The sequence below is a fragment of the Coregonus clupeaformis genome, chromosome 1, assembly GCF_020615455.1.
Source record: "Coregonus clupeaformis isolate EN_2021a chromosome 1, ASM2061545v1, whole genome shotgun sequence".
In the NCBI taxonomy this organism is placed as follows: Eukaryota; Metazoa; Chordata; class Actinopteri; order Salmoniformes; family Salmonidae; genus Coregonus; species Coregonus clupeaformis.
In genome coordinates this window covers 43,646,562-43,669,730 of record NC_059192.1, presented here as the reverse complement: position 1 = coordinate 43,669,730, position 23,169 = coordinate 43,646,562, and the positions used below count along the sequence as shown (strand labels likewise).

Here is a 23,169-nt window from a genome sequence, read left to right as displayed (position 1 = left end):
GTAGGCCATCTATCTGATGCTGTCTGGACAAAAGTCAGAGGGGTGCTGTTTCGCTTGCTCGGGTGCTTTCTCCGGTGAGATATGGTCGTTTTAGCCACTTGCAAGGGAAGTTGGTGGGTGCACTGTTCAGATGCTGTAATTATTTTGGATGAACGTGCAAAGGTAACCTACTTTTTGAAGTGATTTGTTTGACAATCAGATGACAACATGACTGGTTGTGTTCATGGCACATTAAAACGTAATACATTTTTACAGTGAAATTACATGTCTTTACTATAAAACCCATAAATATTTACTATAAAACCTAATAGAAACTTGTTGGATATATTTGCAATACATTTAGGATGTTTCAGATTATTTTGTGCCCAATAAAAATGAATGGTAAATAGTGTTATTTATCTATTCAGCGCTTTAGTCTCATTGTTTTCTGCTAGGCTCTACAAAAAGGGTTTGCTTTTAAATGCTGCAGGGAGGAGGGTAGCTTCTGCTGACAAATGGCTTTTGGACAGAACAAATAAAGAATTGTGGAATTGATGGGCTTGTATACTGTGCTGGTATCCTGCTGAGCCCAACATCCATCTCTCTAGTATAATGGAACCCTGCAGAGTATTGGGATAAAACCTCTCTGCTGGTCAACACAGGATAGGGCTACACCCAGCATAGACTAGACTAGACTAGACTAGACTGGTGCAGAACAAGCATGGCACTGTGACGTTCAGCGTGTTTGGATTAGTTGTTTGGGATACAAAGTGATTTGAAGATCAGTGATTTGTGCAGTCCGACTGCTATGTAGTCAACCTCATATGCACAATATCAGCACAGTAAAGATGTTTGTGTGAATCCTTTGACTCCCCAAAAACGCAGTGCAACAGCTCATTGCATCCCATCATTGTCTGCTCTGTCATAGCTAGTATGTAAAATGTGATTGACAAGGTTATTAAAATGAGTTGTTGATGGACCGTTTCAATAACTTTGATCTCTCCAGGACGGAGTGAACTGGCTGTCCTTCCTGAACAAGTACAAGCTGCACGGTATCCTCTGTGATGACATGGGCCTGGGCAAGACCCTGCAGTCCATCTGCATCCTGGCTGGGGACCACTACCTCAGGTACTGAACTGCATGACCACACACTAGTCACGTTCCAGGCCGACTATATTGCAGTTGTGCTGCATTTATCAACCAATGGTTGCAACTGCAGATTGCTATGTCATAATGTGGTAAGCTGATATGCTAAATACTAGGGATGTGCATCTTTCCCTTTCAAGACAATTCAATACGTATCTAGATACATGGGCTCCAATAAGATACAGGAACGATACGTTTTAGTTTGAAGCGATTCGGTTTGATTAGAGAACGATGCGATACGATTCAATGCACTAACATTTGTTGAATAAACACATTTCAGTTTCAATTATATATTAAAATCTGCTGCTGATATGGAGCTCATGAACGGGGCCTTTGTGTGGGGAATTATACATGTGTATGAGCTAAGTAGGCAGCTGAGCCATAAGGGAGACTAGGCATCTACCACCCCACTACCAGATTAGGGGGTCAATGTAGCCTGTTTTTTGTCCCCCACACTAATTATCTGTCATGGTCAAAACATATTGATACAACAGTAGCTAGGATGCGGAGATGTCTGTCCATAATAAAGCACTGCTCTACCTTCTTAACAGCACTATCAACAAAACAGGTCCTACAGGCCCTAGTTTTGTCGCACATGGACTACTGTTCAGTCGTGTGGTCAGGTGCCACAAAAAGGGACTTTAATGTTTTTCAATTGGCTCAGAACAGGGCAGCATGGCTGGACCTTGGATGTACACAGAGAGCTAACATTAATAACATGCATGTCAATCTCTCCTGGCTGAAAGTGGAGGAGAGATTGACTTAATGTTGAATGCACCGAGCTGTCTGTTTGAACAGCTCGGACACCCATGCATACCCCACAAGACATGCCACGAGGTCTCTTCACAGTCCCCAAGTCCAGAACAGACTATGGGAGGTGCACAGTACTACATAGAGCCATGACTACATATTCCACATCAACTGATGTAAGCAGTAAAATTAGATTTAAAAAACTGATAAAAATACACCTTATGGAACAGCGGGGACTGTGAAGCAACACAAACATAGACACACGCATACACACATGATAACATACGCACTATACACACACTTACACATCGATTTTGTATTGTAGATATGTGGTAGTGGTGGAGTAGGGGCCTGTGGGCACACAACGTGTTGTGAAATCTGAATGTAATGTTGCCTTGGCAGCAGCTAATGGGGATCCATAATAAATACAAATACAGAACTTGTAACATCACCCACTAATTAACTTTCAATTTTTGCAGATTATGTGTTTGCGCTAGTAATGTGTCAATATTTATCATTTACAAATTAGCTATCACATAGCCAATGAATATATAGCACAACAACTTTGGATTTCACCCCCATTTCAAAATCGAATGGTTTTGACCGTTTGGAAGTTTTTGCGGAGTGATCTCTTCTCCTCTGGCTTTGGCCATGCAGTGCGCTTTGCAAAAGTGATTGCTTTCCTCGTTATGAAATTATCCATCTTTCCCTGTATATCACAAAATTACCATATACAGTGCCTTTGGAAAGTATTCAGACCCCTTGACCTTTTCCATCTTTTTGTTATGTTAGTCTTATTTTAAAATTGATAAAATTGTTTTTTACCTCTCATCAATCTACACACAATACCCCATAATGACGAAACAAAAACAGGTTTTTAGAAATTTTTGCAAATGTATATAATCTTTTGCCATCATCAGTTCTTTTTAAGTCTTGGTTCCAATAGTTTATATTTTTATCTAAGAGATTGTCAGTTGAATAGGCTCTCTGCATGGTTTTGTATACTTTCCCTATCATATGAACATCATTTTCTGACTCAAATAAGGTTCCCTCCAGGTTGCTCTGATGATTTTCATGATGTGTAATGTTTAAGTGAATCTATATTGGTCAGTCCAAAATTGCTTTTTAATTCTGTCATGGAAATAAATGTGTTTTCTGTTACCAAGTCATTTATGCCTTTAATTTTGCATGTGGACCAATTTATCTGTGAATTCTGAAAAGCTATCCAAGGATTGTTCCATAAGGTTGTTTTTAGGGAGTAATATTGGTTCTTAGCTTGATGCTTTTTTGAAAATAGACACGTAAAAATATTCTGGGGATGAGCATGTGCATCTTCAATATGTACCCATTGTTCCTCTTTAGTGCTACAGTGGCTTGCGAAAGTATTCACCCCCCCTTGGCATTTTTCCTATTTTGTTACCTTACAACCTGGAATTAAAATTGGTTTGTATCATTTGATTTACACAACATGCCTACCACTTTGAAGATGCCCCCCAAAAAATGGGATGAAACAAACAAGAAATAAGACAAACAGAACTTGAGCGTGCATAATTATTCACCCCTCCAAAGTCAATACTTTGTAGAGCCACCTTTTGCAGCAATTACAGCTGCAAGTCTCTTGGGGTATGACTCTTTAAGCTTGGCACATCTAGCCACTGGGATTTTTGCCCATTCTTCAAGGCAAAACTGCTCCAGCTCCTTCAAGTTGGACGGGTTCCGCTGATGTTCAGCAATCTTTAAGTCATACCACAGATTCTCAATTGGATTGAGGTCTGTGCTTTGACTAGGCCATTCCAAGACATATTTAAATGTTTCCCCTTAAACCACTCAAGTGTTGCTTTAGCAGTATGCTTAGGGTCATTGTCCTGCTGGAAGGTGAACCTCTGTCCCAGTCTCAAATCTCTGGAAGACTGAAACAGGTTTCCCTCAATGTCCCTGTATTTAGCGCCATCCATCATTCCTTCAATTCTGACCAGTTTCCCAGTCCCTGCCGATGAAAAACATCGGTGTTCTAGGGGTGATGAGAGGTGTTGGGTTTGCGCCAGACATAGCGTTTTCCTTGATGGCCAAAAAGCTCAATTTTAGTCTCATCTGACCATAGTAACTTCTTCCATATGTTTGGGGAGTCTCCCACATGGCTTTTGGTTAACACCAAACTTGTTTGCTTATTTTTTTCTTTAAGCAATGGCTTTTTTCTGGCCACTCTTCCGTAAAGCCCAGCTCTGTGGAGTGTACGGCTTAAAGTGGTCCTATAGACAGATACTCCAATCAATTTGCAGCTCCTTCAGGGTTATCTTTGGTCTCTTTGTTGCCTCTCTGATTAAAGCCCTCCTTGCCTGGTCCGTGTGTTTTGGTGGGTGGCCCTCTCTTGGTAGGTTTGTTGTGGTGCCATATTCTTTCAATTTTTTAAATAATGGATTTAATGGTGCTCCGTGGGATGTTCAAAGTTTCGGATATTTTTTTATAACCCAACCCTGATCTGTACTTCTCCACAACTTTGTCCCTAACCTGTTTGGAGAGCTCCTTGGTCTTCATTGTGCCGCTTGCTTGGTGGTGCCCCTTGCTTAGTGGTGTTGCAAACTCTGGGGCCTTTCAGAACATTGTGTGTGTGTGTGTGTGTGTATGTATATAATATATATATATATACTGAGATCATGTGACACTTAGATTGCACACAAGTGGACTTTATTTAACTAATTATGTGACTTCTGAAGGTAATTGGTTGCCCCAGATCTTATTTAGGGACTTCATAACAAAGGGGGTGAATACGTATGCACGCACCACTTTTCCGCTATTTATTTTTTAAATAATTTTTTTAAACTATTTTTTTTCATTTCACTTCACCAATTTGGACTATTTTGTGTATGTCCATTACATGAAATCCAAATAAAAATCCATTTAAATTACATGCAACAAAATAGGAAAAACGCCAAGGGGGATGAATACTTTTGCAAGGCACTGTATGTTGCAAGTAAAAGTCTTGGGTAGCTTGTTGATACAATTCCAAGTCTGGAAGGTTAAAACCACCCTCAGACTTAGGAAGATGTAAAACGTTTTTTTATTCTAGTAATTTTATTTGCCATATAAAGTCTTATGACAGAGTATACTTTTGAAAGAATGTCTTCGGTGGGGTAATTGGTATTACTGAAAATAAATACAAAAACTTTGGCAGCCATGCCATTCTAAAGAGGTTTAATCTACCTGTAAGATTTATGGTAAGATTATTCCATTTAATTAGACCTGCTTTCATATTGTTGAGTAATGGAATAAAGTTATCTTTATATATTTGTTAGTTGTCACTGAAATATTTTCTGGTGCTCCTAAATGCACCAGTGCTACCAATTTTTTTCTTTTCTTTAATTTTTCATTTCTATTTGGAGCCCTGGTCACATGCAGTTTCACACTGAAGGAGAGGACACATCAGTTGTCACAGAAGATTAAAGGTATTTTTGGAGGGTAGAAATAATATTATATGAGCAAAATAAATAATTTGAACCGGCGATTCGTAACGTTTGAATAGATGTTCTGACCGATGCATGCTACATTTGGATCGGTTTGGGGTTCACGGACCAACGCAATTGTATCTTAAACGTTTGAATCGGGGACCGATGCGTGTCAGTGAATTGTTACATCCCTACTAAATACCTATCCAGGCGTTGTGAAATCTGGCAGGCAACTGCAATGTAGTCGTCCTGGAATGCGCCCACAGTTTGACTTTCAACTGTACGCCTTCAGCACATTGGAGAGGCTCCTATGTTGTTAAAGTAGTTGTCATATTAATTGTTACATTGTGTGCAGGGTGCAGGAGTATGCCAAAACCAAGGCGGCAGACAGCACCCCCCTGCCCTCTCTGGTGGTGTGCCCCCCCACCCTGACAGGTCACTGGGTGGACGAGGTGGGCAAGTTCTGCACCAAAGAGTACCTGAACCCCCTGCACTACACGGGACCCCCTACAGAGCGAGCACGGTAAGACCCCTTTACCAACCCTGACCCACCCAAACATACACATGATTCCACCACAGAGACATTGTGTAGGAGAACACAGCATCATTTGTTTCAATTATTCACGTAAAAATATTTCATGATATCTTGTTTTTTGTATTGCAGGTTACAGCATCAAGTGAAAAAGCACAACCTGGTAGTAGCCTCTTACGATGTTGTACGGAACGACATTGACTTTTTTAGGTTATTTATTTATTTATTTATTTATTTATATATATATATATATATATATATATATATATTGCCATAGAACAAAATATATCTTCTTTGGAAGGCTGGATAAGTGATTTTATAAATAACATATGTATAAATAATTTTTTTAGGAATATACATTTCAATTACTGTATCCTCGACGAGGGCCATGTGATCAAGAACGGGAAGACCAAGCTCTCAAAAGCCATAAAGCAGTTGGCGGCCAACTTCCGAGTTATCCTATCAGGAACGCCCATCCAGGTGGGGGCATGAAACTTTTTCCAATTTTAGTCCGTGAAGAATGAGCAAAGGCTTCTGCAGTGGAAATGCATCTGATTTTAAGTTGCTAACACACTTGCAGTGTGTTTGTTTTGGCACTTTGGTACTAATCTTTAATGTAAGACCATGATCCTCTTGAGCCTGTTCTGTGCTCACTGCATTAGATGAATCTTGCCTAATCATTTCTCTATTCTGGCCTAATGATTCAAGTTCCTCCACTCTGTGGGGTGGTTGGAGTTATTGGTTTTACATTGACAGGTGTATTAGTGGATGAAATGAAATAAGGACATTATGCCAAGCCTGTGACAATAGTGGTGATGTAGGCCAGATTGTGGATGCTTATTGTCTACTCTGCTGCTGTAGACTTCTGTTAGATGAGTTCAGCCCAAGCATTCAGAATACTTGTAAATCTCAGCATTTATTTCAGTCTAATACAACTCGCTCTCTGTCTCTCCTTCTTCCACCTCTCCTCAGAATAATGTTCTGGAGCTGTGGTCGCTCTTTGACTTCCTCATGCCCGGCTTCCTGGGCACAGAGCGCCAGTTTGCTGCCCGCTACGGCAAGCCCATCCTGGCCAGCCGTGACGCCAAGAGCTCGTCGCGTGAGCAGGAGGCCGGTAAGATCAAATTTTGGTGTGGTCATCAGCCCTGAGTGCCTAACAATGAGTGCACGGAAGCTGGATCTGGTTCATTTGGCACTAGGAATAGGTTGTGAGGATATCAGTCTCGTGATATTGCAATACTCTATTTTCCATGGCAAAAATTGTAACCCGATGCGGACAACTCTTTGGTCCTTTAACCTGTTAAAGCATTTTCATTTGAAAGGTACAGCCCTGGTCTTTTTGGAAATTAAACTCAATTCTTACTGCTGGCAATGTCATAACCCCCCCCCCCCCACACACTGCCATAAATAATGCGCTATGGTCATATTCTTAAGAGTATGCAATGTAGGTCAAGTCACCAAAAGTGCAGACATTTCGTGTGCATGGAAAGGGTACATCCTTTGTGTCTAATAGCTAGGGTCATTTTAAGATGTCAGGCTTGAAAATCCGTTCAGCCATTTTGGCACAGTGACTCGCTACCCAAACCAGATGCAACTTTCAAGTGGCCAAGACACGTGATCGATCTACTGCTGTCTAATGGACGAACTGGGATTCAGACGGGGGATATATTTACATCAATGGATAGGTAGACTTTAGCTTTCTCATATGTATATCATTGCTGTACAACTAATGATTCCTGAAATACGAAAAACATGCCCTGCGCTTTTAAGATAGCGGTGTTCCTATAGGCATTTTAGAACGACACCATTGGGTAAAATATCGGACTTTAGTTTTTCTTCCCTTCATTAACATATTTTTTTGGGAACAGTAATTGATGACATGTTTTATGTCAAACCTAGACTTTCAAATCTCTTATTCCCCAACATTTTGACAATTGGGGGGATTCCCCCCCACTCACACTGACAGTGGTGTTAGTATCTTGTAATGACGGTGTTCCCCTCCAGGGGTGCTGGCCATGGAGGCGCTGCATCGCCAGGTTCTGCCCTTCCTCTTGAGGAGGATGAAGAAGGACGTGCTGCAGGACCTGCCCCCCAAGATCATCCAGGACTACTACTGCAACCTCAGCCCTCTACAGGTACACCACATAGAGGATCCATCTTTGAAACACTTATAATGCCATGTAGATGCCATCTTCATAAGAGAAGAGCATTCACTTGTGTGTATTCCACTTTCTAGTCACCATAGAAACTAAGGCTGAGGCTGCAACAAATCTTAATGTTTCAATCCATTAAATGAAAGCCTCGTCTGTAGCTTGTTGTATACATACAATCTGTGTGCGTATTTGATATTGACTACATTGCAGATGGACTATGTAGAATCACTGATCTACAAATCACAGTTCATCCCAAAGAACTACTGATTGTGATTTTAGATTAGCAATTCTGTGCCTCCCATTGCTCAAACTGATCCCCTCAAACATTCTCTCTCTGTGTCTGTCTCTCTGTCTGCAGGTTCAGCTGTATGAGGACTTTGCCAAGTCCCGGGCCAAGGTCGGTGTGGAGGACACCATCTCTACAGCCTCCACCCAGGAGGAGGAGAAGCCCAAGCTGAAGGCCACGGGCCACGTGTTCCAGGTACACACACGCACACATACACACATACCCATACACACACATACACACACACACACACACACACACACACACACACAATGTATGTGACTGCCTCACACACACAATGTATGTGACTGCCTTTGTAGTTTTTGGATTGTCCCTGACCATGAAAGGGGCTTTTTTCTCCACTGAGCTTCTCACACATGTGAATGTGACCTGCATTGAAATGTTAAGTCTGTGTGTATACCATACTTGGTACTTATGTTAACGTCCTCTTCCCTCTCCAGGCTCTGCAGTACTTGAGGAAGCTGTGTAACCACCCAGGCCTGGTACTGCTGCCACAGCACCCTGAGTACAAGCGCATCACAGACCAGCTGGCAGCACAACACTCCAGCCTCCGAGACATCCAGCATTCGCCTAAACTCTCAGCCCTCAAACAGGTACCACTCTACCCCTATACCTTACCTCTGGGTACCACTCATTCCCCATTTCTTACACCAGTGTTTCTTAATCCTGGTCCTGGCATCCAAAGGGGTACACAGTTCAGTTTTTTCCTTAGCACTACGCACCTGATTCAAAGCTTGATGATAAGTTGATCATTTTGAATCAGCTGTGTAGTGCTAGGGCAAAAACCAAAACCTTGGGGTCCCAAGGACCAGGAATAAGAAACACTGCACTACACTAAAGGCGTCCGCATGCTTCCCAGCTGAAACGGTTCGGAACAGTTTGTGCATAAATAATGACATTTTGTGACGTTTTAGTCTTCTGCAAGGGTTTTTTCGGTTGTTCGTGCACAAAATAGTTTTCTCGAGGCAAGCCGAAGTTGGCAGCCAAAGTCTATGCCCCTTCCTCTGTGATTGGTCAACAGTAGGGATTCTTCAATGAACTGTTTGTCATTTAATGCGAGAGAGATCATTTTTATGCACATCTTTTCACTTGAGAAATACTGCACCAAACATGTAAAATTGTGCGACTAAGATCTCCTCTGCAAAAACATCAAAATAAATACAATTTATTGTTGGCTTATTTTGACTATTTTGAGGAATAGTATACTTGCTACGGCATCTCAAAATTGACAAACAGTACTATTTCCGCTTTTTCCTTGTTTTTAAGCGAAGGTCTTAAGGAAGTATGCGAGCACACTTGTTTGTTTTACCTAACCGAGTTCTACTTGCAAGGCGCCAGTCGAACTGAAGCATGCTGATGCCTTAAACCCAATCTAGCCCGCACCACCCCTACCCCCTCTCAGCCTTCACAGGTACCATTCTATCCCTATCCCCCCATCTCTGCTTCAGAACTGGCAGTGACGGGGATAGTAGTGGGGTGAGGTGCAGATATCGGTCTATCGCCTACACTCTGAACTCCATACTACTTAACATCTAGAGATAAAAACACTCAGTGAGTAAGTTGTAATACTGAGCTTTTTTTCCCCCTCTTCCCCCCCTCCAGTTGTTGTTGGACTGTGGTCTGGGCAGCAGTGGTTCAGCGGAGGGCAGAGAGGTGGTGGTGGCCCAACACAGAGTGCTGATCTTCTGTCAGCTGAAAAGCATGCTGGACATCGTGGAGCACGACCTGCTCAAGCCCCAGCTGCCCACCGTCACCTACCTGCGACTTGACGGCAGCGTGCAGGCGAGCCTGCGCCACTCCATCGTCTCAAGGTGAGAAAGGTGTCAAACAAGAGTTGGTGTCAAACAAGGAATACTGGAATACTCTGATTAGTAGTGTCGCCAGCAAACCAAAAAATGAAGGGAGCTCCCATCTATTGTTTTTATGACAGGACACCTTAGAAGTAGTTTAAGAGACAGGTATTGGGCGCAGAGCCGAGGCTCGAACCCACGTCGTCAGGGGGTATATGTAGTCCGTAGTCAGGAGCTTAGACGGCTACACCAGACTCCGGCACAGTCCGTGCCTTTGCTGTAATGTCACCCATTGTGTAACTCACAAATTTGATCTGGATTTAAAGGCACTGTCCTTCTCTCAGCCTCATCTCACGTGGTCCTCTTCCCCTCTTTCACCCTCTTGCTATCTCCTGTGCTCTGTCACGCTCGCTTTCAGGTTCAACAATGACCCCTCCATTGATGTGCTGCTGCTCACAACTCATGTGGGTGGTCTGGGTCTGAACCTGACTGGCGCTGACACGGTGGTGTTTGTGGAACACGACTGGAACCCCATGAGAGACCTACAGGCCATGGACCGCGCCCACAGGATAGGACAGGTATACTACTGCCTCTGCATAGACACACATACCCCTTTTCACACTACTGAGCCAAGCCGAGCTGTACTTGGCTGGCCTGGTTAATCATCCACCGTAGTTGCTGGAACCGTGCTAGAAAGGACAATGTCAAAGAAAAGATCCAGGCCAGCACAGTGCGGTTTGGGTCGGCCCTATAGTGTGAATCGGGCAATGGCGTGTTTGAGGGGATCAGTTTGAGCATGCCGAGGCGGAGAATCACTAATTCTGTGCGTGCCGACTGCAATGTAGTTGATCTCAAACATGCGCATTGGCTTGGCAGTTGGCAGTCTATGTAGTGAAAAGTGACATATTTGTAATAGTGTCTTTTTTTGTTTGTTGCAGAAACGCGTGGTGAATGTGTATCGTCTGATCACGCGGGGCACCCTGGAAGAGAAGATCATGGGCCTGCAGAAGTTCAAGATGAACATCGCCAACACGGTCATCAGCCAGGAGAACGCCAACCTGCAGAGTATGGGCACCGACCAGCTCCTCAACCTCTTCACCCTGGACAAGGTCAGTAGCTCTCCCTTGGGTACACACACTTATGCACTCTCTCTTTCCTCGTCTTCTTGGTCATCTTCATGGTCATGCTACTCTTTCACTTACACATCCATTTAACCTTTTTTTTTTTTTTTTTTTTTTTTGCCTGTCCAACGTGTATATGTTTCCGTCTCTCTAACTGGTCTCTCTCTGTCTAGGATGGGAAGGATGATAAGGGTGAGTCGTCATCCTCAGGAGGGAAAGCCTCCATTAAGAACGTGCTGGACGGTCTGGGGGACCTGTGGGACCAGCAGCAGTATGACACAGAGTACAACCTGGACAGCTTCATGCACGCTCTCCACTAGCTTCTCTTACCCAGCCAGACTAAACGATGCTCATCCCCATCCACCTCCAGCCTAGCAGGGTCATTCTAGACAGCCCTCAGGATGCTCATCTCAGAATGGGATCCCCCTCACACGCACAAGTTTAGCCACATTGACATTCGCCCAAGCCCCAAGGATTCTGTTTTCAAATCCCCCCCCCCCACAACATCCAGGGTTCAGTGCTATCTGCCAGTCTGATTCTAGTTATCCCTATGGCTCCCTCAGTATTCTCTTGACCACCTAAAAGCCTTCCCAGCTTCAGTCCTGTCTGCCCTGTGCCCTCTTTTCCCAGGGGGACAGAGGAGCAGGGCCCTCTAGTCTCTCCTTGGGACTGCCTGTACAGTGGAGCAGCAAGATGGGACTCCCCAGAGACTCCTCCAGCCCTGTGGTGGTTCTCCTTCTAATCTGCAGTCTTAAAGCACTCTGGCACCCACTATTAGAGGACTACCAGTGCTCTATTGACATATGGCCAAAAACAAGATGTGTGATTGAAAGAAAGAGGGGGAGGCAGGGATTGTTGTGAGCTGACTTATAGGAACACACCCCAGTGTGCTGGCTCTTTATAGCGGGCTACTGGATTGTGCTGTACTGGGTTGTAGACCTGTGACTGTAGATGACTCCTATCCCCAGGTGGCGCTCGTCTCCCCACAGATGTCCTGTGTAAGCACATTAATTTGACCTTTCTCAGCACAGAACTCTTATCAGTCAACTGGCCTGTCACATGATTGGAAAAGCTATGGTCATGGCCAGTGCTGCTCCTCCCCAACCTTGTGAAATGTTACTCTGAATGGCACTGCACTGAAGCAGCAGCACAGGGAATTATACAGTGGGGCCAAACTGAAATGGGCCCCCAAAGAGGACTTGTCACAGAGTTTTAAGAAGAAAATGTAGACCTGTAAATATTAATGTAGTTGTTGCTTTTTGTTTAAACTAATAGAATTATAATAAATTCTACAGACCTTTCAGTGTGTGTCCTGTTTTGTGCGTGCTCCGTCTTGTCCCCATAGTCTGCATTCCCATGTTGGTTGAAGAACACTGTATATAACTTTGAACATGGCCAGTGTGTTCTTGCATTTAGGAATGATGGCACTGAGATTAGCTCTGAATTAACAGTTTATGGGAACAATTTTAGTGGTACATGATGTTGAAAAGCAAGAGAGAGAAAGTGTTGCTTTAAAGTAAAGATGACTATACACATTCAGTGATACTAGAGCTTTAGTTTAATGTTTATAAAATGTTAAAATACAGATCACATTAAATTACATGCACAGTAAAATGTTCGTATGATTTGAACATTTTTATCGATAGGAGTAGGGGGAAAATGTTGCTTGTGCACACCAAAGACAGCATTAACGATACGTAATTAAAGTGTGGCACTGACTCGCCCATGTATTGATGTTTCAGCATGGTTTCAATTAAGAGTTCGGTGTTGGACTAGCCACGTGGGACATGCACGTGAAATGTCAAGGCCGCTAGATTTGGCGGCAGGCGGACGCGCAATAGCCACGGATGAAGCCTGAGCTGGAATGTGAAGCTAACTGAAGCTGGCTAGTTTTAGAAAACTGAGTAGATCTCACTTCCTTCACAGTATACCCAGGGCTGGCTCCAGGCATAAGCCACATAAGTCGGGGTCTCAATTTACTGTTAAGAGTTAGAATAGAATATACAAGGTGTACGTTTGAAATTTGGTTGTGCATCAGCAGTTTATTTCTTGTTTTGTCAGTCATTGACAGTCATTCAATTAGCCATGTTAGCTAACAACAACAAAAATAATCGGTAAATGAGTCTAGCCGGTTATCTAAACTTGTAGTAATCCTGGCCGAATACCGACCGGGCATGCAGGGCACGTGCCCAGGGGCCTTGACCTCCCGGGGGCCCCCGTTTTGGTTTTGTTAGTCACTCACTCGGATTTCATTAACATAGTATAAGTCATGGCAAAATGTGTAGAATTGCAGGAAATGTGCTTTAAAATTGCAAAATGTATCTGACCCATGGCAAAATAAGTAGAATTGCATAAAAATGTGTTATAAAATTGCAAAATGTGTATAATTGCAGGACATTTACTTTAAAACTTAGATTTTTCTCTCTGCCGTCGAGGGGGCCACACAAAAAAAGATCCCTGATTTCCAGTTACCGCCAGTATCCGGCAACTTTGCACAGCCATTGAAGAGGAGTGGGACAACATTCCACAGGCCACAATCAACAGCCTTATCAACTCTATGCGAAGGAGATGTGTCACGCTGCATGAGGCAAATGGTGGTCACACCAAATACTGACTGATTTTCTGATCCACACCCCTACTTTTTTTAAGGTATCTGTGACCAACAGATGCATATCTGTATTCCCAGTCATGTCAAATTGATAGATTAGGGCCTAATCTATTTTAATTGACTGATTTCCTTATATGAACTGTAACTCAGTCAAATCTTTGAAAATTGAAATTGTTGCAAAATATATTTTTGTTCAGTATAGTTTGTAAATTCAGATTCCCTTTACTCTCCAATGGCACCATAGGCCATATAATCTGAATATACAGCCTTTACTTTTTAGATTAGTGCACCAATTGTCTGGTGTTTGTGCTGTAGAGCACAGAGGGGTATCATATGAAGCAGGTTTGCGGAGTTAGCGAGGTAACTTTGGTCAACTCTGAATTCAACTCGGGATAACCGGTCATACGAAAGTGGCTCACCTTTTAGCCAGGTCAATTTCTATGGCAACGAATCTTTCAGAACTAACCTGTTCCGGGGAAGGCTAAAACCCAATTTATGCTTCCTCTGGGGTTGTGATCCGTTGGCTCAATACGGATGGTGTGACGCATTGCGGTGGCTTGCGGAGGCCAAATCGAGCTCTGTGCCGCATCACTGTGTGCCTCCCAATTTTTTTAACAATGCCGAGGGCTCCGTATAGCTCCACATTGACATGATTGGTTGATGGTAGGTGGGGCGGTACATCCTGTATAAACACAAACTCACTTCCTTGACAACTTCCTTCACAACAGTTTTGCCCTGCCCCGCGAAGCGCAACAAGTATGAATGCCCTGACTTCTGCAGAGGCCACATCGTAGTAAATACTGTAAGACACTGGATTGAACATAAAGCCAATTTATGCTTGATCTGGACTGTGGTCCGGAGGCTCGGTATGGAGAGTGTGACACAATTGCAGATCCTCCAGAGGCTTGCGGAGGCCAAATCGAGCTTCGTCAAATTTATGCCTTGGTCAACTGTAAGTGCTGTTATTGTGAAGTGGAAACATTTAAGAGCAACAAGGTGGTAGGCCACACAAGCTCACAGAACGGGACCGCCAAGTGCTGAAGCGCGTAGCAACACTCACTACCAAGTTCCAAACTGCCTCTGGAAGCAACGTCAGCACAAAAACTGTTCGTCGGGACCTTCATGAAATGGGTTTCCATGGCGGAGCAGCGGCACACAAGCCTAAGATCACCATGCACAATGCCAAACGTCGGCTGGAGTGGTGAAAGCTCGCCGCCATTGGACTCTGGGGCAGTGGAAACGCATTCTCTGGAGTGATGAATCACGCTTCACCATCTGGCAGTCCAAAGGACGAAAGTGGGTTTGGCGGATGCCAGGAGAACGCTACCTGCCTGAATGCATTGTGCCAACTGTAAAGTTTGGTGGAGGAGGAATAATGGTCTGGGGCTGTTTTTCATGGTTCGGGCTAGGCTCCTTAGTTCCAGTGAAGGGAAACGCTTAACGCTACAGCACATCATTACATTCTAGACAATTCTGTGCTTCCAACTTTGTGGCAACAGTTTGGGGAAGTTCCTTTAGCATGACAATGCCCCCATGCACAAAGCGGGGTCCATACAGAAATGGTTTGTCGAGATCAGTGTGTAAGAACTTGACTGACCTGCTCAGAGCCCTGACCTCAACCCCATCAAACACCTGTGGGATGAATTGGAACGCCAACTGCGAGCCAGGCCTAATCGCCCAACATCATGTCCGACCTCACTAATGCTCTTGTGGCTGAATCGAAGCAAGTCCCCGCAGCAATGTTCCAACATCTAGTGGAAAGCCTTCCAAGAAGAGTGGAGGCTGTTAAGCAAAGGGGGGACCAACTCCATATTAATGCCCATGATTTTGGAATGAGATGTTTGATGAGCAAGTGTCTAAAAAACCTTTTGGCCATGTAGTGTACCTCATGTAGGGATTTCAAAGGCACGAAAATGAATTTGACCCCCTGGAAAGAGATCGTGGAGGTAATGGGGATAGATGCGGTAAAGAGGTAAATGGAATGCCGTAATTAGCTCATTAAAACTAGATTGATCATGAAATTCATTTTAATATGATTGTAATATATGTCTATGTAGCCTATAGGCCTACTGTATTTATATTTTAATGCAGTCATCTTGGTTTTCATTTGAAGCATGTTTTTATACTTCCCTTGTTTATAACAATTGCATAGAAAATATTTGTAATCAACTTCGTTCTGCAATTATCTGCGGTCAGTTGATAACTGGTTCTAACATGCGTCCTTTGTCCTGATTTTGTAGACATTCAAATCGTGCCCACATTTTTAGACAGGTATAGACGATTAAAAAGACTCATTGTGATCAGACTTTTCTGCCCACCTCCAGAGGCAGTCAGGCACACATTGTGTCTGGATACCTTACAAGTGTAGACAGTCCTGGACAGTGAAGCCATTTAAATCATAATTATAATGCCCTCTAAATTAATTGACAGGTGGCACCTTTGACTTATGTCATCAATGAGTCTTAAAATAAATATTATCTTGATATAATAGTGGTCAAATACTTTGCATACAGGAAGGAAGCAGGAAATATGTTCACAATGCCGACACAGTGGACAGATTAGAGACGCATTTCTGAAAATGTGGGCACAATCAAATTTCGAACTTTCCCTTAGTGCCAGATAAACATCTTGACTACGTATAGCGAAGATCTTTGTGTATAAAGTGACGCGGAAGAGCAAAAAAGCATCGAACAACGCTGTTCTACGAGTGGTCTGAGGCAGTCGGTAAATAAAGAGCGTTTTGAAGTGCAACTTTAGTAACAATGATTTTTGAAACAGCTTAGAGACTTAACGATAGTTGTCACAAAGCAAGGTTTAACTTACATGCAAATTCTAAATGTTGCTAAACCCCTACAACCTAAACATAATCCCTCTCCTTACTTTAAGTATAACTGATAAGCCTACATTGCTTCAGTAACCCCTATTGTAACACATAGGTCTTAGAAATGCATTTCAGTTCTCTTGAGATACATTTATTTTCTCACTTCACATCTACCCATTTCAGTCACACACCAGTCAAACACCTTACTCCAGGCAAAACATCAAGGGATGAGAGAGAGGTGGAAAAGGAGGCCATGCAAAAGATGACAATATTTCACAGCGTCATACAACTATATTTAATAAGACTTGCTTGTTATTAGTACAGAAAAGGGAAAAGGTGGGAACTACAAACTTGAAGCAGTAGTATTAAGCATTAGCAGCATAGAGCTCCATGTTTTTTAAATTACAGTTATACTGCAAATTCAGACAAGCATAGGTCCAAGTCAACAATCTCAAAGCCTTGTCAAGATAGAACCAGTAATCAAACAAAAAATATAACTTTGAAAAATGAATGAACAAACACTGTTCACTTTTTAAAAGTACATTTTAAAAGTAGTGATTTTGTCTGAGAAAAAAAAACTGAGCAGGTTTTGAATCTTTTTTTTTGAGATCACAACATGATGAAGGGCCTACTGATTATCCAGAGAGAACATTCATGAAGCATAAGTGAATATATACTATCCAAATCTAGTGTTACATTAAATATATAGGTATATTTAAAGAGAGGATTATATTAAATTTCTTCCATCACCACACATGATTTCCATCCTACCAAATCTTAGCCTAACTGTCCCTTTCAGTTGCACATAGTTGTTTAATATTGTCAGGGTATAAAATGTTTGCTTAGCAGATAAATAAACAAATGTAATAATACATACTACACAAATACTTGGTGGTATGACTGGAATAATGACCCTTGGGAGAAAGCACTGGGTTAGTACGAGATTCAGTTAATTAGTAGAACACCACCTGTACAAACTGGTAGAAAAGGCAAGCTAGAAATAACATTCTCAGACCAGCATTTGCATTGGTGTTTTTTTTCCACTTATTGATGACCATACTATGGTACAGCAAGTGGTGATGTCACTACACTTCATATGGAGCAATGGTCTATGGAAATGAGGGCAAAATCAGGTTAATGCCATCCCCTAAGAATGCACCACATAATATCAAAGAGGTTGTTAAAGTGCATCTTGGCTCAAATTTTAATCTAAGGCCAGTTCGTACACATACACTAAACTGTGACTAAAGCAATCTAGCTGGTTTGGTGACAGAAAGAAAACATGTCTAAGATTTAGATCTATGCCTCCTCCTATTATGATGAATAAATTCTAACAAGTCACACCCTCCACTTAATTATACGGTGTATCTTAACATTTATTCATTCTTAAATACAATCTCACTGGTGCACATAGCCACTTTTCAGGTTCCTACAGGGGTTTACCCACCATCTGAAACTAAAGGGAGGGTCATGTAACATGATTAAAGTTTTAAAAGGAGTTCATGTGATGTTTCAAATCAGTGAAATTGTTGTGACATCTTGGCCATACAATGTTATTGACAGTAATGTTATTGACTATACAAGGTGGGGTTATAGTAGTAGTAGTAGCAGAAGCAGTAGGAGTGGTAAGTAGCATTGTCCAGCTTCCACAACATCACAACATACCACATTCTGCCTTTTTATTTTATTGCCCGTTCATTTGTTTTACATTGCCAATCACTTAACAATACCAACCGTCATTGTATTTTTTTTCTCTCCTTAAATCATCGTCACACTAATGTAAGCAACATCAGCAAGTTAACACATTAAGCTTTGCATTAAAAAAATCTAGACACTTAAGTAACAATATTACAAAGGTTTTTCAGCTTCCAAAAATAAAATTAAGTGAACAAATGAAAATATGTACTTTTTTAAAGAATTTGCGTCATAAAATGAATTTATTCCAAGTAAAATTATAAAATAATATTAATGACATTGACCAGATATGAAAGTCTCCCCCAGAAATAACTATTAATGGTTGAGAAATAAGTCTGTAAAGAAAATACTAAATAAAAATACGTAAATATGTTTAAATTATTTTCTTTTTTAGCAAAAATCTCTAAAAAACAATGAAAAATTTCTCAGTACAAAGGCTACATTACTACTGGAAGGTACTAGCATGTAGAGTAGGTAAATACACAGTAGAAAATGATTTTAGTGAATCACAATGCTTGCAATGAAAATAAATCTGCAATAAAGATTTGCCTCTTTTTCATTTTTTTTTTTTTACAAACAGTACAAACAGTATTGCACATTACAACAAATAATCGATGTTCTTAGCCTTAAAAAAAAGGGACTAATTCAAGTCTTGCGTGAATAGAAGGCTACCACTCAATTGATGCACCTTGGGGGCTTTCGAACAAGTTACAGTTGAAACACTATCTCTTAATAATATATTTTTTTAAACATTCCTTTATCTCCACCTCATCTGCTCAAAGTCTATGTTTTAAACAATCTCAGGCTAACAAAATCAGGGTTTGTTGCTTTTACAAAACAAAATGGAGCACATACTTTTAGGAAACATAAAAAAGTTTTCTTAAAAAATAACATGAACAGAAGATCTCTTTCACAATTCTGGTCAGCATAGTAAATGACTGATTATAAATATACAAAATAAGGGAAGTATCTTCAGTTCACCCCCAAAAAATGTGGACTAATGTTTTCCCTGGAACACTACTACTCATTTTATATTTGTCTTGGTGACTCCGTGCTTCCACGGGACCAGTGGGAAACTCACTCTAACCTCCTCTGTAATAAGGTAGACTCTGTACTTCAGCTAACAACGTCATTATATTAAAGTTATAAAGCTCTAGCTCCTTCAGTTGTTGTTTTTTCAAAAAATAAAATTTAAAATAAAAGCAAATAAGCATGACAAAAATAAAATCAACCACCTGTTAAATCATCTCTGGCAGAATTAAATTAATATATATATATTTTTTATTTGAATAAACTTACTTAGAAAATATCAATTTCTCTCCTAATATATTTCAAAATTGAGGTATTGCAAAAGATCATGTCAGTCAGAAAGCACACTTTTTGTTTTTCTCCCAACAAAAAAAATAGCTGACTGTTAAACTGTCCAGATACAAAGAGTAGTGCATAACACGTCTATTATAGAGAAGGAACAAACATAGAAAACCCTTCTGGACGGGGAAAGACATCTCACAAAAACACCCAGAATTCACTTAAATAGGGATACTTATTATTACTCATGGTTAGCCTTTTTTTTGTAGACTTTTTTTTTCTATCAATAAAAAAGTATATTCGGTTTAGATTAGTTTACTTTTACCAGAAACAAACAAAATGTTTGTCCTAAAGCAAACAGTTTTGCGACTAAAACCAAGAGAGGACGGCGGGGTGCCAGCACGGGACAATCGCGACACACAGAAAAGGAGACACATCTACTCGCAATGTTGTAGGATCCAGACTGGAATCTCCACAAAACTGCTAAAAACCAGTGTAACTTAGCCCCAAACTCCACCGCTCAAACCCAAACCAACCCCAGCAGCCAATACTTTGTTTATTTGTGCTGCATTCATAACTACCAAATACCTCCCACCCCACCCCCCTCCCATCCTATTCAACTGCACCTCATACCATAGCCTTTTTATTTAAAAAAATATGTCCACCATTTTAGCAGGTCATTATTCTACTTCAAGCTTTGCAGGAAAATCTGGATAAATATGGTCAATCCCAGCTAGCACACAATGTTCTGGCAATGTTATTAAAACCCTGTAGCCATGTTGAGAGAACGTTATGTGCAGGCTGAGAAGGAGCTCAGTTGACTAAACCACAAGTCTCCAGTAGCTTCAATGTTCTGTCTGTCTTCTCATCACTGTCTCATATGCCTTGTGACCATAACAGTACAACTGTTTCTAACTTGCACCTTTAAACCCACAGGCATAGGGCTTGATGCTTCGCACAGTATCATCTGTGGTCTCCGTATGTGTTGGTGGTTTAAGTTGAACATATGTGAGCTCTTTGGTTTTTTGGGGACATGATCTTGTCAACAGTACAGACAGCAGTTCTGTGTTTCTCAGAGTCAAGCTCACGTAAGTCTGTGTGTCATATGTTCTGTGCATTTGGGTCAAACTTTGTGTGCGCACTAGGTCTGTATGTATGTATGTATGTATGTATGTATGTATGTATGTATGTATGTATGTATGTATGTATGTATGTGTAAGAGAAAGAGAACCATCTGTGTAATGTCAGTGTGTATGTGTGTACGAGAGAACGTATATACGTGTGCATACACTAGTTCATGAAGTTTCACAGGACTTCTATGTCGGACATTAACAACACTTAAAGCGAATCACAGTTCTATAGGCATACTCAGACCTAACTACATACGGTATAAAAAATTGCACAATTATATTAACAATCACTGCAAAAAAGTACTTCACCTATCATAGACAGTTTTAAATGATATTTCCTACATCTAGTTGGATTCATGATTAATATTAAGGTTTCGTCATCTGGTTATGTTAGCCACCTTGTGCAGAAGCAGTCTGCTCATACTGCCCCTGTGGCTATTAACTTATATCTCACTGGAGGTGTTGGATTCTTTTACCAGTCGGTCTTCCCTGTTGTGTCCAGTTTCATGCTAGTTGTACGTACATGTATATTGTGTTGTGCAAACATGGGCAGAATTGAATAGTAGACATGATACTGAAATTCTATTGCATGCAGCAACCTGATTGAAAAGAACATGCAGTTAGGGGCGACCCCCCACCCCACATCATACTAGGCATCACAAGGGACATCCCTCTCCCTATGATAGCCTGTCATCATCCTTAACACCAGGTGCCATCATAGTTGTTATAACACCCTAGCCTGAATAAAAGTACTATTTAGCAGCAAAAGCTATTGCAGCATTACATCAACATAACACTAGAAAATAATGTCCTAAAAAAATTAAGACCTACAAACCAAAAGCTAAACAAAATCTGATTGTGCCTTATGGAGGTTTTCATTTGACTATTTTCAGAGTCAAAATGGAGAGCAAATATAGCCGTGTTTTTTTAAATCTGGGCTTCTATGGCCCACGCTACTGGATAATTGTTTATCCTTGCTACATCTTATGCCACCTATTTAGTTTTTCTGTATGCATGGATTTCATTTTTGCCTTTGGTAATATAAGGGGCAATATCCTAAAACATTATTTTAAATAAGTGCATGCTCCTTTCCCATAGAATTTAATTATCTTTATATGTTAGATAGATATATTTAAAACAAAAAATATATATACTTTTTAAATATATATGTACTGTAACTGTATAATCTCACTTCTGCCTCAGCTCAGTGGGGTCCTACAGGAGACACTGACCCACCATGTCATGGAACAGGGGACATGAACATAATCAGGCTTTTGCTAACATCCCATCCCATGTGTGTTTAGTGAGTTTTGAGCCAAAGTGCAAATTCTAAGCAGATTAATTTTTTTCACCCTATTGTCATCATAAGGGTACACTGGACAATGAGTTTGTAGTCAAGCGGTGTTGTTTGAAAAAGAAAGACCCCATGTTTTTGTAGTTATCCTCTTCACTGATGTTGAGGTGGTGGGGAGGGGGGGCAGAGCAGGGGTGGTGAGGGGGGTGTAGCGCTGTCCCGGTCAAGGGGGTTGAGGGGCAGTTGGGGGTGGGGTCACGGGGCAGGGCTTATCTCGACCCCCTCAGCTCCAGCGGAAGGACACGTGTCGAGGGCGGTCACCCCCCTCCTTCACCAGTGGCTTGTGGAACTCTCGGCCCGCCCGGGAGTGAATACTGGCCCAGCAGTACTCACAGTAGTACTGCAGGCAGGTGACGTTGGCACAGAAGAAGGGGGCAAACTTCCCCCCGCAGCGCGCCCCCTGGCACTCGTCACACATCTGGTCATCCAGGACGTACGGCTTCACCTCCACCTGAAAGGAAGGTCAAAGGTCAGAGAAAGGAGACACTGGCTTATTATCTTCTTGGCATGAGGTGTAGATTGAACTCAAACTTGACTCTCTATTATCAGAATGTAAACTGAGAGTCTATATGCTTTATGCTAAATGTTTGACCAATTGCAAGACATTGCTGTTAGCTCCTGAGTTCTGAAATGTATATTTCTGTTAATGTATTATTTGTCCATTTAATGCTACTGTTAATGTCACTGTGACATCCTAAAGGCTCAAAATATCAACTTCTCAAATATGTTTCTGTCTCTAGTTGTTCCTCTTTTCCTCTCTATGTGTAAAGCACTGTAAACGCAGATGTGGTGAATATTTTAGAGCCTGTCATGTGTCCAAGTCTTACACAACATTCTTAGGCCACTGTCTGGTGCTCTTTATGCACTGAAACAGGTATACTTCTACGCACACAAGAGAATTGGAGTCCGTTGACCATTGCTGAGGGACAGACTATCCAATCTGCGTCTCCATGGAGATGACACAGTGTGTGAGCAGGCCCTGGTTACATACAGCGATCTCTCCACTACAGCCTGACAGTGTAATGAAGGGTT

The 23,169-nt window shown here is 41.7% G+C and overlaps 2 protein-coding genes across 6 annotated transcripts in view; one reads left to right on the top strand and one right to left on the bottom strand.

Annotated features, from left to right (window-relative positions):
- LOC121569164 (TATA-binding protein-associated factor 172) overlaps positions 1–12,524 on the top strand; it is an 83,378-nt gene extending 70,854 nt beyond the window's left edge. Inside the window, exons 28-39 of the mRNA XM_041879851.2 lie at positions 986–1,107; positions 5,674–5,841; positions 5,983–6,060; positions 6,201–6,330; positions 6,823–6,964; positions 7,855–7,985; positions 8,362–8,484; positions 8,751–8,903; positions 9,913–10,121; positions 10,519–10,678; positions 11,039–11,209; positions 11,395–12,524. Coding sequence (XP_041735785.2) covers positions 986–1,107; positions 5,674–5,841; positions 5,983–6,060; positions 6,201–6,330; positions 6,823–6,964; positions 7,855–7,985; positions 8,362–8,484; positions 8,751–8,903; positions 9,913–10,121; positions 10,519–10,678; positions 11,039–11,209; positions 11,395–11,541 — 1,734 coding nt within the window. The 3' untranslated portion in view covers positions 11,542–12,524. The remainder of the gene's footprint in view (positions 1–985; positions 1,108–5,673; positions 5,842–5,982; positions 6,061–6,200; positions 6,331–6,822; positions 6,965–7,854; positions 7,986–8,361; positions 8,485–8,750; positions 8,904–9,912; positions 10,122–10,518; positions 10,679–11,038; positions 11,210–11,394) is intronic.
- A 4,407-nt stretch (positions 12,525–16,931) lies between these two features.
- Positions 16,932–23,169, bottom strand: part of cpeb3 (cytoplasmic polyadenylation element binding protein 3) — a 75,709-nt gene continuing 69,471 nt past the window's right edge. For all 5 annotated transcript variants that reach the window (XM_045221318.1, XM_045221327.1, XM_041879794.2 and 2 more), the window contains one exon: positions 16,932–22,588. In XM_045221318.1, the coding sequence (XP_045077253.1) occupies positions 22,361–22,588 (228 nt within the window). In that variant the 3' untranslated portion in view covers positions 16,932–22,360. The remainder of the gene's footprint in view (positions 22,589–23,169) is intronic.